Consider the following 13,692-nt stretch of genomic DNA (forward strand, 5'->3'; position numbering starts at 1 on the left):
GAATGTATTGCACTTTGTGGGAGAAAGCATCAAGAAACCTGGCATTCCCTAGACTCTGACCTTCAAACAGGAATGTTACATTCTTGGATCAGTGGGCTGGGGAGGAGGACGCCAAGCGATAAAAGTGTTGGTCTCGTGACCCAGACATCGGGCACTCAAACGCACCCGCAGCTAGTGCGCATTGGTGAGGGGCAGGACGTTGGCTTAGTGGTTAGCACTGCTGACGCACAGTACCAGGGATCTGGGTTTGATTACAACCTCCAGGTGACTGTGTAGAGTCTTCATATTTCCTCCCACCCTCCTCAGTGTTTGTGGGTTTTCTCCCACAATCCAAAGTTGAGCACTTAGGTGAACTGTCCATGCAAATGTTCCAGGGACGTTAGGCTAGGTGGATCAGCCCTGGTAAATGTGGAGTCCTGGGGATAGGGCAGGGGGCTGGGATGACTCAATGGCCTCCTTCCATGCTTTAAGGATTCTAATTCCATGACAAGCCAGGATCACCTTCCCCCAAGGGTCTTCCAGCAGAGACAAGGAAAGAGTATGTGAGTGGAACACTTGATGAAATGGAGGACAATGCAACCCAGTTTGCAAATTAGCCAACACGGTACATTTGGCAAAACATTTATTGAAACATTTGGTGGATGAAGTATTTACTTCTTCTTGGACACACCGACTGTGCGTCCTCTCCTGCCTGTGGTCTTTGTGTGCTGGCCACGCACACGGAGACTGTGCAAAGAAAACAAAACACAAGGCAACCATTAGAGGGAGGCTCTGGAATATAGTCACAGACTGAGTACAACAGAACGCAGCACAGGCTTCACAATGTGACAGCAACCATCAGCTGCAGGCTGGATCACCCAATAAGTGAGCAGTACACGACAGGTAACCAGTCACCTCGCACTTTTAACTCCGGAAACATTAGTAACAGATGAACACTGACTTAAGGGTCAATTTGTGATCTAGCAAAACTAGGCCAATTTTAGGAGCAATTATGAAATAATGTTTTTGATGCCCAGCCAAAGAAGCACAGGGCACCAGACTGTTTCAGGAAGACGAGATCTAACAGAATGCAAAAGGCATTAAAGTGTGGCAACATTGGCAGGCAAGGAGACTTTGAGACTGTTAAGAAAAAGGGTGGGTGAAGGAGAAAGAAATAGTGTGGTGACTCCATGCTCCAAAGTTTTAATAGGTCTTCAAATACCAAATCACAATAATTTGACAAGATTTTAATAAAGGTACACATTCAACAGAGAACTTTGAAGAAATCAGAAAATAAAAGTAAAAGGTTTATTGTTTATGAAACTGCCAGAGGGTGTATCGCTATATTAGCCCATCTCCTCTCACAGGAAAATGAAAGGGACAATTTGGGGGAGAAAAAAAAAAATCAAATTGGTGGAAAATTCCAATGACAAGTAAATATCACAGTGCAGACGTTAAACAGATTCCCTTTCAGTGCTGAGGAATATAGACGGGAGGAGAAAGAATGCAAGGCAGCCCAGATATTTCCAGACATTCCGTCATTGGCAGAGCTGTGTGCTTACTCACTCCACAGTGAATGGGCAAGGACAGTTAAGGATATCACCCTGGGAACACGCTTTCCTGCTGAGTCTGTAGGTTAGACAGCATCAGTGGGCTGAAGCCCTTCAGCACTGAAAAGGACTGACCGGAAAAATAACAACCAGACCAACTTTCACAGAACAGCCACAAGACCACTTTGGACACACAGGCGCTCTTATCCTGAAGGTACTGGCTCGATGGACCAAAGGGCCTCTGAAACACTGGTTTCTATGAAAACCGGTCTGATAAAACCTCTAGGATTGTGACAATTTCCATGAGGGATTGGGTTCTGGAGCCATGCTGCAGCTGCATAAAACCCCTGGTGCAGCCACACTTGGGAATATTGGATACGGTTCTAGTCACCACCATTATAGGCAGGATGTGGAAACACTGGACTGGGTTCAGAGGAGATTTACCAGGATGTTGCCTAGTATGGAGGGAAGGTCTTATGTGGAAAGGCTGAGGGACTTGAAGCTGTTTTAGTTGGAGAAAAGGCGGCTCAGAGGTGACTTAATACAGACACACAAGATGATGATCAGAGGATTAGACAGTGTGGAGAGGGACAGCTTTTTCCCTTGGATGGTAATGGCTAGCACAGGGGGACAAAGCTTTAATCTGAGAGGTGATAGATATAGGATGTCAAGAAGTAGGTTCTTTACTCAAGAGTCAGGGCCTGAAGCGCACTGCCTGCAACAGTAGTAGATTCGCCAACTTTAAGGGCATTTGAACGGTCATTAGATAAATATATGCATGATAATGAAAGAGTATAGGATAGATGGGCTCCAGATCGATTTCACAGGTCGGTGCAACATCGGAGGGTCAAAGGACCTGCACTGCATTCTATCCAACAAGTCTACTTGAGAAAGCAATGCAGAGTAACAATGCCGAACCAGAGTGCTGGCTATCGGTCACGTTAACACTGAACCTGCACAGAACAGTTCTTACCCCCAGAAGTGTCGCAGACCCCTATGTGCACGGATCTTCTTCAATCGCTCCAGATCCTCACGCAGTTTGTTGTCCAGGCCGTTGGCCAAGACCTGAGATTGTGGAAAATAAAAGACATAAATACACGTGTCCAACCAACACAACTGTGCACATGACTGTATCTAATCATAATTTAAATATAGTTTCTTTAATGTAAGGAAACAGCCCAACTTCACAAGAATGACAGAACAATGACAATGAAGCACGTTAGGTCAGAAAAAGGCAGGGTTTAAAATGAGCATTATTTTTAAAAAGAGTCATAGTTATAGAGCCGTACAACATGGAAACAGACCCTTCGGTCCAACCAGTCCATGCTGTACATAATCCCAAACTAAACTAGTCCCACCTGCCTGCTCCTGGCCCATATCCCTCCAAACGTTTCTTATTCATGTGCTTATCCAAGTCTCTTTTATACATTGTAACTGTGCCTGCATCCACCATTTGCTCAGGAAGTTCATTCCATACACAAACCACCCGGTGTAATAAATTTGCCCCCATGCCTTTTGTAAATCTCTCCTTTCACCTTCAAAATATGCCTCCTAGTCTATAAACCCCCCCCACCCGAGGGAATAGCTACCTACCATTCACACTATCTATAACCCTCACAATTTTATAAACTCTTTATGACAACTCTCATTTGGAGGGGGGGAGGGGGGGGGTGGGGGGAGGGGGGGGGGGGGGCGGGGAAGGAAATCGCTGAGCTGTCGAGTGGCAATTCAGAGATTAGGACCAAGGCTACAGAACTCTGACCATCAATGGCAGAGGAATTGTGATAGGGAATGCAGATAGACTGAAACACGGTGAAGGTGGAGGAGATCACAGAGATGGGAGGGACAAAGGGATGTGAAAACAAGAATCAGCATTTTAAATATGACAATATCACAAAATCACCATAAAGACAAGATAGCATGCTCATATGGAATTAAATACATAATTAGTTGGTCCATGTGGTTTGTTTCTGTAGAAGATCAATGCTATTCACCACATATCCAGCCCACAACAGGTTAATGCTGTACGTGAGCCTCCTCCTCCCACCAAACGCATTTCACCACATCTCCAAATCTTGCTTTCTGCAAGTCAATCAGATATTAGCTCCAGCCAGCAGTCCTGATACAAGAACAACCACCTTACTCCTCACACCTCAGTGGATACTCAAGAGGCCAATCCACCAGGCATCAGCGATGAGGACAGAATTAATTTCTTGATGGAGGATTGGCCAACAAATGGATCCACACAAAAGCAGTCAAGTCAGATACAAAGGAAGAGGCAGCTTTGTATCCACAGACACCCTTGCAAGGGTGTACAGCAATTGAAGAAGCTGAAAACCCCCTTCAGCTTTTTTAGTGACAGATGCAAATGTTGCAAATAAAATTAAACATTTCTTTCAGAAAATGTTATTAAAAGCTTGGATACCAAGGCTCTCTGATTAAAATGCAACCGTAGCCCGGGCTGGTGCAGAAAATATCGAGGCAAATAACATCCCACAACTCACTTCACCCAGGCATTCACCCCACCTTAGCTGCTACCTAACCCAAAACGTGTTGCTGGACAGAAACGCAGGTTCATAGCTCCTTGAAAGTAGAGTCGCAGGACAGGATGGTGAAGGCGGCATTTGGTATGTTTCCCTTTATTGGTCAGAGTATTGAGTACAGGAGTTGGGAGGTCATGTTGCTGATGTACAGAACATTGGTTAGGCCACTGTTTGAATATCGTGTGCAATTCTGGTCTCCTTCCCATCGGAAAGATGTTGTGAAACTTGAAAGGGTTCAGAAGAGATTTACAAAGATGTTGCCAGGGTTGGAGGATTTGAGTTATAGGGAGAGGCTGAACAGGCTGGGGCTGTTTTACCTGGAGCGGAGGCTGAGGGGTGACCTCAGATTTATACAATCATTGAGGGCCATGGGGGGGGGGGGGAAGAAAAGGAGGAGGAGAAGAGAAAGAGAGTCCAGAACTAAAAGAAACTGGTTTCAGGTGATTGGGGAAGATATAAAAAGGGACTTAAGCGGCAGAGTGGTGAGTGTATGGAATGAGCTGCCAAAGGAAGTGATGGAGGCTGGTACAATTACAGCATTTAAAAAGGCATCTGGCTTGGAAAGGGTGGATGCTAAGAAATTGTTTCCATTAGGCAAAGAGACTAGGACCCGTGGACACAGCCTTAGAATTAGAGGGGGTAAATTCAGAACAGAAATGTGGAGATATTTCTTCAGCCAGAGAGTGGTGGGCCTGTGGAATTCATTGCTGCAGAGTGCAGTGGAGGCCGGGACGCTAAATGTCTTCAAGGCAGAAATTGATAGATTCTTGATGTCACAAGGAATTAAGGGCTATGGGGAGAATGCGGGTAAGAGGAGTTGAAATGCCCATTAGCCATGATTGAATGGCGGAGTGGACTTGATGGGCCGAATGGCCTTACTTCCACTCCTATGTCCCATGGTCTGATCTGGGTGAGCATTAGAATAGGAAGGGTTTAGTGGGATTTGGGCCAAGTGCTGGGAATCGAACTAGGTTAGATAGGATATCTGATCGGCATGGATGAGTTGGACCGAAGGGTCTGTTTCTGTGCTGTACATCCCTACACGACACAGAACATCACAAAGTAACCTGGCATGTTCCACAGAGGACTCAGTCATCGAAATATGAAGAGATGCCGAACCATCCTATACCTGGCTGTATTTTCCATCCTTGACGTCCTTCTGCCTGTTCAAGAACCAGTCAGGAATCTTGTACTGACGTGGGTTCTGCATGATTGTGATGATTCGCTCGACCTGGAGGGGAATCAAGGATGCTCAGTTATCACATCAACATCCAACCCAAGTCAACGTTCACCAATTCAGCTCTCACATCACTTACCAATTAAAAAAAACCCAAGCTACCCAAATATAAAACAGACCTTAGGATAACGACTAAAATGACTGCCTATGGGATAGTAGGTGTCCACCTTAGCGGAGGAGACAGAGTTGGCGTGACAATTGCACAGCTTCGATTGTAGGCTATTCAATTGATAGCTACCATGGCATAATGGCACAATATTAAAATCACAAATGAGAAGAGGGCGGACTCAGAGATGCATGATAATAGCTGGTCAGTGCGAAGGTTGATAAACATCTTTAATTAAAAGAGAAGCTGGGAAGTTATGGAGATAAAAAGGGTATCAAGCCATGGAAGAATCAAACTGATGAGAAGTTGAAAAACTGATGGATCAGGAACCAACGTATGTTAGTCGGCACTGGAGGATGAAATGACCCAGGTCAAATTTATGACTCAAAAGTCTAATCAGCCTTAGTTCTGTAGGTAGCTCGGTTAAAATAAAACCTGAAGCAACTCTTGGTAACCCTTGGAGGAATCCACATGGCCACAAATGGTTATATTACACAATGTTTCATCAAAAGGAAAAATAATCTGGATGTAAAAGTCTACTCAAAAAAGGTTCGATCATTAAAACAATGAACCACCTAAAACCGCCCCAAAGAGGATTCCATGTAAACAGGATAGCAAATCTTCACATATCAGTACATCCTTGGATTCTTTTCCTGTCACTTATTGTTACCCACCTTCCCCTTAAATACACGCTATTCAGCTTTAATCTAGTCCATGGGTGAAATTTTCTGCTTTTCCCATTACACTGCTCTCAGCTCATGATGTATTCACACATTGATCAAACACCACATTTCATTTGCAGGAAGATCTGGAGCGTACTGGGAGCTTCCGGGCTCCACCTTCATTCTCGGCAGATCGGGCGCATCACCCGAACTCTGCTCATTGGCTCCAGCCAGCCCCAGAGCGGTCACAGATCAGCTAAATTTAATAAAAAACACTGCCACGCTTACAGGATGCCTTCCCTATTAGGTTCTCCTCAAAAGCTGCCCAGGAAAAAAAAAGGAAGTCCTTTAAAAGAGGATCCAGTCTGACGAATGGATACTGGGAAAACGTGGCTGGTCAGAAGATCTGACAGAATAGGACAACAATTAAGAATGACGGGTATTCCGGTTTCCTCTCAAGTCAAAACATGTACAGGATAGATAGACTGGCCACTCTATATTGCCCAGTGACCAGGGACGTACAGGTCAGGCGAGTTAGCCATGGGAAATGCAGGGTTACTGGGATAGAGTCCGGGGTGGGTCTGAGTGGAATGCGCTTCTGGAGGGGAGGGGGTCAGTTTAGACTTGATGGGCCGAGCGGCCTGCTTCCATATTGTAGGGATTCTATTATTCTACAAGAGAAAGCTAGTTATTGCAAAGACAGTAACGCTTTGGATCAATTTCTTACACTTCCTTTGGAGTGTATGTTCCTCAGCCTTTGGCAAGTGAGCCTGGGAAATAATATGGGGAGAATAAGGAGATGAACTGAACACGCATTTTGCATTAGACTTCAATGGAGAGGACACATGTAACAGTCCAGAATAGCTGTACATCGAGAAATGGAAGGAAGAGAGGAACTCAAGAAAATTAACAACAGTAGGGACATGGTACTGAACAAATGATTGAAGTTGCAGTCTGACAAGTCCCCAGATCGTATGGAGTTCACTCCAGGGTCTCAGTAGTAGTGACTAGTGAGACAGTTAATAAGTCAGCTCCAATTTTCTATAACCTCCTCCCCCCACCCCCGGACTCAAGGAAGGAGATAGTGTGATGAAAACGTACCGAAATAATTTCAGATTTGCATACAATATTCTCCATTTGCCTGCCTGACTGTGGTTTATTTGTGGCCTACCATTAAAAAGAAAATCTCTTCACATACACCACTAAGCCCCCCCAATCCTACCCCTCTAGAAACAAGGGGCAATTCCTCCAAATTTTTAAATGTGACCCTCCCCATGACTGGACAGGGCACAAAGCTAATCCACAGCAAACACTCTTGGGGTAAACGTGAAGCCCACATATCATCACCCCCCCCCCCCCCCCCCATCCAAACAGACTGAAGAGTGAGAAAAACAAAGCATCTACAAACACGTATTCTCCTAAAACTGCCTATCGACAATTTAGAACACATTAATGCACAGTACAACTGACTACACCCAGGAAAGATGGGCAGGTTCTGAAACACACCAAGTTAAGAGTGAAGTTGCAACCCCGAGTCAGAACGGAGGAGTAGATTTCCATAACTGTTTGTGACAGCTGCACTTGAACAAGAATGGAAGCACAGAGAGAAAAAGGCAAACGGAAGCTCACTGTCCTGGCCTACCACATCCAGCATTTAAACCACACTGCTAAAGAACAACAAAGACATACCCAAGTAGTTTGCCTTGCACCCAAGACAGAGGCAAGAAGATCACACTTCAAAGAAAACACCAATTTATACTGAATCAAAACAGAGCATGCTGGAAATCAGAAACAAAAACGGAAACCGCTGGAAAAGCTCAGCAGGTCTGGCAGCACCTGAGGAAGGATCACCAGACCTGAAAAGAAACTGCTTTCTCTCCACAGGTGCCGCCAGACTTACTGAGGTTTTCCCAGCAATTTCTGATTTCGTTTGTAACAATTTATAGTGAAAACGGGGCAGGTGGACACGTGCCAGTGAAAAGCAGTGATAGCATGTCTTTCTCCTCACAACCAACCAAATGCCTGAAATGTCCTTGGAAAGCAATTCAACATTTTCACATTATTCAAAGCACACAGAAGAACGGACTCTTGTATTAATCCTGCATTCACAGAAAATCAACCAGATCAGACTGGGGGCGGCTAGCTGGTTGATCAACTGATACCATTCTCTCTCACCTCATCCTCAGACAGCTCCCCAGCTCTCTTGCTCAGGTCGATATCAGCTTTCCTGAGCACCACGTGAGCATAGCGCCTCCCGACACCCTGACAAATAAACAGAGCAGAGAAATCAGAATCAACAGCAGTCTTTAGAAACCAGTGCACATTAGAACGCTGGGTAGTAAAGTTCCAAGCTAATTTCATCATCACCTGCACAGTTCAAAAAGGGGCTGAAAGTGGCATACAACCGAAGGGAGGAGGAAAAAAGAACAAGCATCTCTTGGATATATCATTTAATGAGTCTGGCTGGCTGCTTGTTTACAACTCTTGTGGCTTGATCAACATGTGGATTGAAATCAAGGATTTGTGTGTATCACTGGCTGATACCCAAAAGGTTCAAATTAATTGGTATCACATTTCTGAAAATCTAACGCTGCCAAAAACATCCAAAAGCTTTGACCATTTAGCTCAGTGCCGTCTGCCCACCTAGGTTGTCATTACACACCCTCCTAACCCTCATAAATAAGACAGCAGGGCAACAAGTGAACTTTTGCCACATATCAGCATTTATCACCCATCCCTCACTGCTGGAAGATGGTGACAAGCTGCCTTCTTGAACCACTACAGCCCACATGCACCCACTGTATCTGAGAGGGAGTTGCAGGATTGTGACTTAGCAACAGAGAAGGAGCAATGATACATTTCCAAGTCAGAACAGGGAGTCAATTTGGGGTGGCTGGGGGTGAGGGGGCAGTGATTTGGAAGGTGCTATGCCAGAAGCCTTGGTTAATTTTCTGCAGACGTTTTTGAAGATGGTACACTCTGTTGCAACAGTGCAGTGAAGGGCGTGAATGTTAGTAGATGTGGTGCCCATCAATGAAGAATGATGGATGGTGTCAAGCTTCGAGTGCAACTGGATCTGCACTCACCCAAACAAGGTGGGGGGAAGAAAGTACTGCATCACACTCTTGACCTGAGCACTGTAAAAAGGAGTCAGGATGAGATTCAAGTGCTGCAGGATGCCTAGCCTCGGACCTGTTCTTGTAGCCACAGTATCTACAAGGGTTGCATTTTGGCCAGGACGTGAGGGTTCAGCAAAGGTAATGCCACAGGGCAAAGGTCAGTTCCCTCCAAAACACCTCAAGGCCATTTACAGCTGATAAATCATAAACTGGCTACAGCACAAGTTCAGAGATTTTCTGACCCATCGTGTCAATACCAGCTATCTGCTAAAGCAATGAGATATCTCTGAAGTGTTAACAGTAACGCTCACCCCTCCCTCAAAAATAAAAGGCAGGACACACGTGCAACGCAAGTTCAGGATCAGTGATTACAAATGAACGTGTGTATACATAGGCTCAATCTACTTTCTCACAGCAGTAGGGTCTCTGCTCGGTTTTACATGGAGAGGCAGGAGCAGCCACAATCACACAGGACTCAAGGGGCTGGAATGGTGCCACCCTGCTCTTGCAGCTCACAGAGCGCACGCAGAAGGGCAGCACGAGCAGTTAACTGTTAAGTAGTACTGGGCCATTGGATAGGAGGTGGAGCAGTGTCACTGCACTAGGTATTCCAGCATTAATGCAGAAGGGACGCAGCAGTGAGACTCAATGGGATAGGAGGGCTCTCCAGCTACATAACATGGGAGAAAAGGTTTCCAAGGATGGCCAGCAGAGGTCTCAATGCTGCTTCAGTTACCGAACATCAAGCAGATGGCTCATTTCAGTTCCAATGAAAAAGTCACCGCACTCAGTGTTGGCTCGGATTTCTTCCCACAGATGCTGCTGGATCTGCCGAGTTCCTCCAGCGATTTCTGTTTTCGCTTCGGCCCATATCATGGGTTCGGTCCTGGACACGTTCAGCTGCTGATTTCTGCTCATGACAGCCAGAAGGGCAAGCTGTGGACATCCAGAGGATGACCCACACCCCCCCCCCCCCCCCCCCCCAACTGATGAAGGAGCAGCACCCCGAAAGCTAGTGCTTCCAATTAACCTGACGTTGTGTGATTTTTAACATCATCCAGAGGAATAGACAAGGCAGGCCAGCTTTCTGCCAGCTGCCTTCTCCTTAACATGGTGCCAAAAAATAAAGGGAGCTGTAAGGCAACTACTGAACTGAAAACAGATTCTACACCAAATCCCAAAAGCACCACGCCATTGATTCTTTCCAATTGTTGGTGTTGATGTTGGGATGCTCCCACAACTGCGTGCGACACAGTAAAAACTGTAAACCTATTTAAACACAACATAAAAGCAAAATTACTGTGGATGCTGGAATCTGAAACCAACAGAAAAAAATGCTGGAAAATCTCTGCAAGTCTGGCAGCATCTGTAAGGAGAGAAAAGAGCTGACGTTTCCAGTCGAACTGACCCTTTGTCAAAGCTTTGTCACAGGGTCAGTTCGACTGGAAACGTCAGCTCTTTTCTCTCCTTACAGATGCTGCCAGACTTGCAGAGATTTTCCAGCATTTTCTCTTTAGGTTTAAACATAGCAGACTGCCCACAACAGAGAACACAATGATCACAGCATGAACTCAGACAATTCAATACACCCAATCCTACTACTCATCCCAACATCTGCTGGTGCATCCCTCCATGAGCCCAATAGAATCCACCCCCAATTCTCATCTCTAATCCCTTGAGGAAAATTTGGTTCTTTGGAGGTGTTTCCCATTCGGTCCCACGGAGGCAGAATTATGGAATGCTGTGTTCCAAGCTACATACTGTTCAGCCCCCAACAGCAGGTAAACCTGGCTGTCACATCAAGGGACACAGGACTCATTTGAAACAGCAGGTTACACCAACTTCAAGCTTGGCACCATCTGCAGCAAGCACAAAGCCTTTGGACACTGTTGACTGGGAATGACGTATGGAACATTCTCCTTAAAACGTGCAGCGCCCACAGATGTGTCACCAGCAGCCACCCGCTACACAACAACATGCAGGCAATGATCCTCACCAGCAGATCCGCCACAGATCCACGACTAGTACAAACTGGGGACCAAACAAGGCTGTGTCATGGCAGGAGCAGCCCTCTCCACCCACCTTGCCAAAACACTGTCCCTCATAGCCATGGAACTTCCCTCTGCAGTGGAGGCTCACTACAGGACAAGGGTGAAACTCTTCTAACCCTGCAGTGCAGAACAAAAAGTACCCCAGCCTCCGGCACAGAGCTCTGGTGTAAACAAACAGCGCTTACATATGCACTGGAGACCATTGTCCAAACTACCGCTGAGGCATTCGTGGAGATGTTCGAGAAGATGGGCCTTAGGCTGAACCCTCCAGAAGACACAGGCCCTCCATTCGCCTGTTCCCACCATATGACACTACTCCAACAGGAGGATCGATGGACAAAAATTCGCATGCTTTGGAAGCCACCCCTCAGTGAGGGCAGACAGACATCAACGATGCAACCCGAAATCACCTCCAGTGTGCCAGCTCAGCCTTCAGCCGCATAATGACACGCTCAATTACAGCACCAAGTTCATGGTCTATAGTGTTAGCTGTCCTTTTGTCATGATCCCCAACACAGACAACATACAACAGACACTTCAAACCCCTTGGGATACACTGAAAGAGACACTTCCGCAAAATCCTGCAAATCCATTGTCAGGGCGATCCTCCAAATACCCTGAGGCCAACATCCGCAGTGTCAAGGCACTGGCTGCATTTAACCTGCTGTACTGGATATTTCACATCGCTTGCAAGCCCTGAAACAAGTCTTGAATCCAAACTCAGTCACACCAATCAGCTACCAGGAGGGCAGAGGAAACATTAAGGAGGTCTTCAAAACTCCCCCGCCAAAAACAAAAATACATCACCTCCAACCCAAGACCACAGAGATGGGAAAAGCAGAAGACGACTGCTTCTATTACTCAGACTGGCTTTATATTTCAGATTCACTGATCAAACATCAATTTAAAACATCTCAGCGCCAGAGACCAGAGTTCAATTCCCACCTCTGTGTGGAGTTTGCACATTCTCCCCGTGTCTACGTGGGTTTCCTCCGGGTGCTCCGGTTTCCTCCCACAGTCCAAAAATGTGTAGGCTAGCTGAATTCGCCATGCTAAATTGCCTGTCGTGTTAGGTGTAGGGGAATGGGTCTGGGTGGGTTGCGCTCCGGCGGGTTGGTGTGGACCTGTTGGGCCGAAGGGCCTGTTTCCACACTAAGTAATCTAAAACCACACACACTGCCATGATGGGATTCAAACCCCCTGCGCCCAGATTATTAGGTACAGTGACATTACACTACATCTCTGCAACTAACAAACAAACCACAAATTCTTACCTTGATGGCGGTGATAGCAAATGCTATCTTCCTTCGCCCATCAATGTTGGTGTTGAGGACTCGAAGAATGTGCTGGAACTTTTCTGGAATAACCAATGACTGAAGGAGGGAGAGAGAGAGAAAAAAAAAGAGGGTCAACCAGCAAAAGAACTACTGTGAAAATCTTCCTGAAGCTCGAGCCCTGCTTATTCAATACACTTCCTGAAAAGGACTGCAGACTTATTACATAAAGGTGACGGAAGCTTTCCGACAAAATAGCACGTCAGGCTCCTCATTAGCCAGTGTGGAAGATCAGATCGTACTTCCAGCTGCAAATATCAGGGCAAGGTGTCCTTTGATACCACTGACTCGGTTTCTGTTTCTTCACAAAGAGAAATAGTGCGAGGCCTATTGAGCCCACTCCTTCCCCTTGCCCCCCAGCACATTTCTCTCCCAGAGGCGAAGCATGGGTTTTTTAAATAGATTCTTTCCTCCACTTATCCTTGGGTTGAAAGGCTCATTTTGTGACGAAATGTCAGACATGTTGGGCCTTCACTCATTCAATTTTAGAACCCTGATGTGGTTTTTTTTTTTAAAAAGCAAGACTAATCAGGGCAGGTCTTATAGTTAATCGCAGGGCCCTAGGAAGTGTCATCGAATAGACAGACCTAGAGCTGCAGGTACATTGTTCCTTGAAAGTTGTAGACAAGGCAGCAAAGGCGGTGATTAGAACACTTGCCTTAATTAGTCATTGAGTACAGGAGTTGGGAGAACACGTTCAGCTGTATGATACACTGGTGAGTACTGCGTAGAATTCTGGTCTCCCCGCTAGAGGAAGCATGCTATTAAACTGGAACGGGTGCAACAAGGATTTACAAAGATGTTACCGAGACTGGAGGGTTTGAGTTATAAAGAGAGGAATGTAGGAGGCTGAACGCTGTTCTTATAGAGGTTTATAAAATCATGAGGGGCATAGATAAGGTCAATAGCTAAGGGTCCTTCCAAGTAGGAGTCCAAAGCAAGAGCTCAAAAGGTTTATGGTGAGAGGAAAAAGATTTAATAGGGACTTAAAGGGCACATCTTTCCACACAGAGGATGCTGTGTATATGGAACAAGCTGCCAGAGGAAGTGACAGAGGTGAGTACAGATCAGTTTGCTATAATGTGCATTTCATCAGCATGAATTGGCTCTA

General features: G+C 45.9%; 1 protein-coding gene across 1 annotated transcript in view; it reads right to left on the bottom strand.

Moving 5' to 3' along the window:
• Positions 1-605: 605 nt before the first annotated feature.
• The window catches only part of rps18 (ribosomal protein S18), a 25,387-nt gene continuing 12,300 nt past the window's right edge, over positions 606-13,692 (bottom strand). Inside the window, exons 2-6 of the mRNA XM_072549723.1 lie at positions 12,522-12,620; positions 8,253-8,339; positions 5,202-5,303; positions 2,503-2,594; positions 606-726 (exon numbers count right to left, since the gene is read on the bottom strand). Coding sequence (XP_072405824.1) covers positions 651-726; positions 2,503-2,594; positions 5,202-5,303; positions 8,253-8,339; positions 12,522-12,620 — 456 coding nt within the window. The 3' untranslated portion in view covers positions 606-650. The remainder of the gene's footprint in view (positions 727-2,502; positions 2,595-5,201; positions 5,304-8,252; positions 8,340-12,521; positions 12,621-13,692) is intronic.

The sequence above is a fragment of the Chiloscyllium punctatum genome, chromosome 30, assembly GCF_047496795.1.
Source record: "Chiloscyllium punctatum isolate Juve2018m chromosome 30, sChiPun1.3, whole genome shotgun sequence".
Taxonomy (NCBI): domain Eukaryota; kingdom Metazoa; phylum Chordata; class Chondrichthyes; order Orectolobiformes; family Hemiscylliidae; genus Chiloscyllium; species Chiloscyllium punctatum.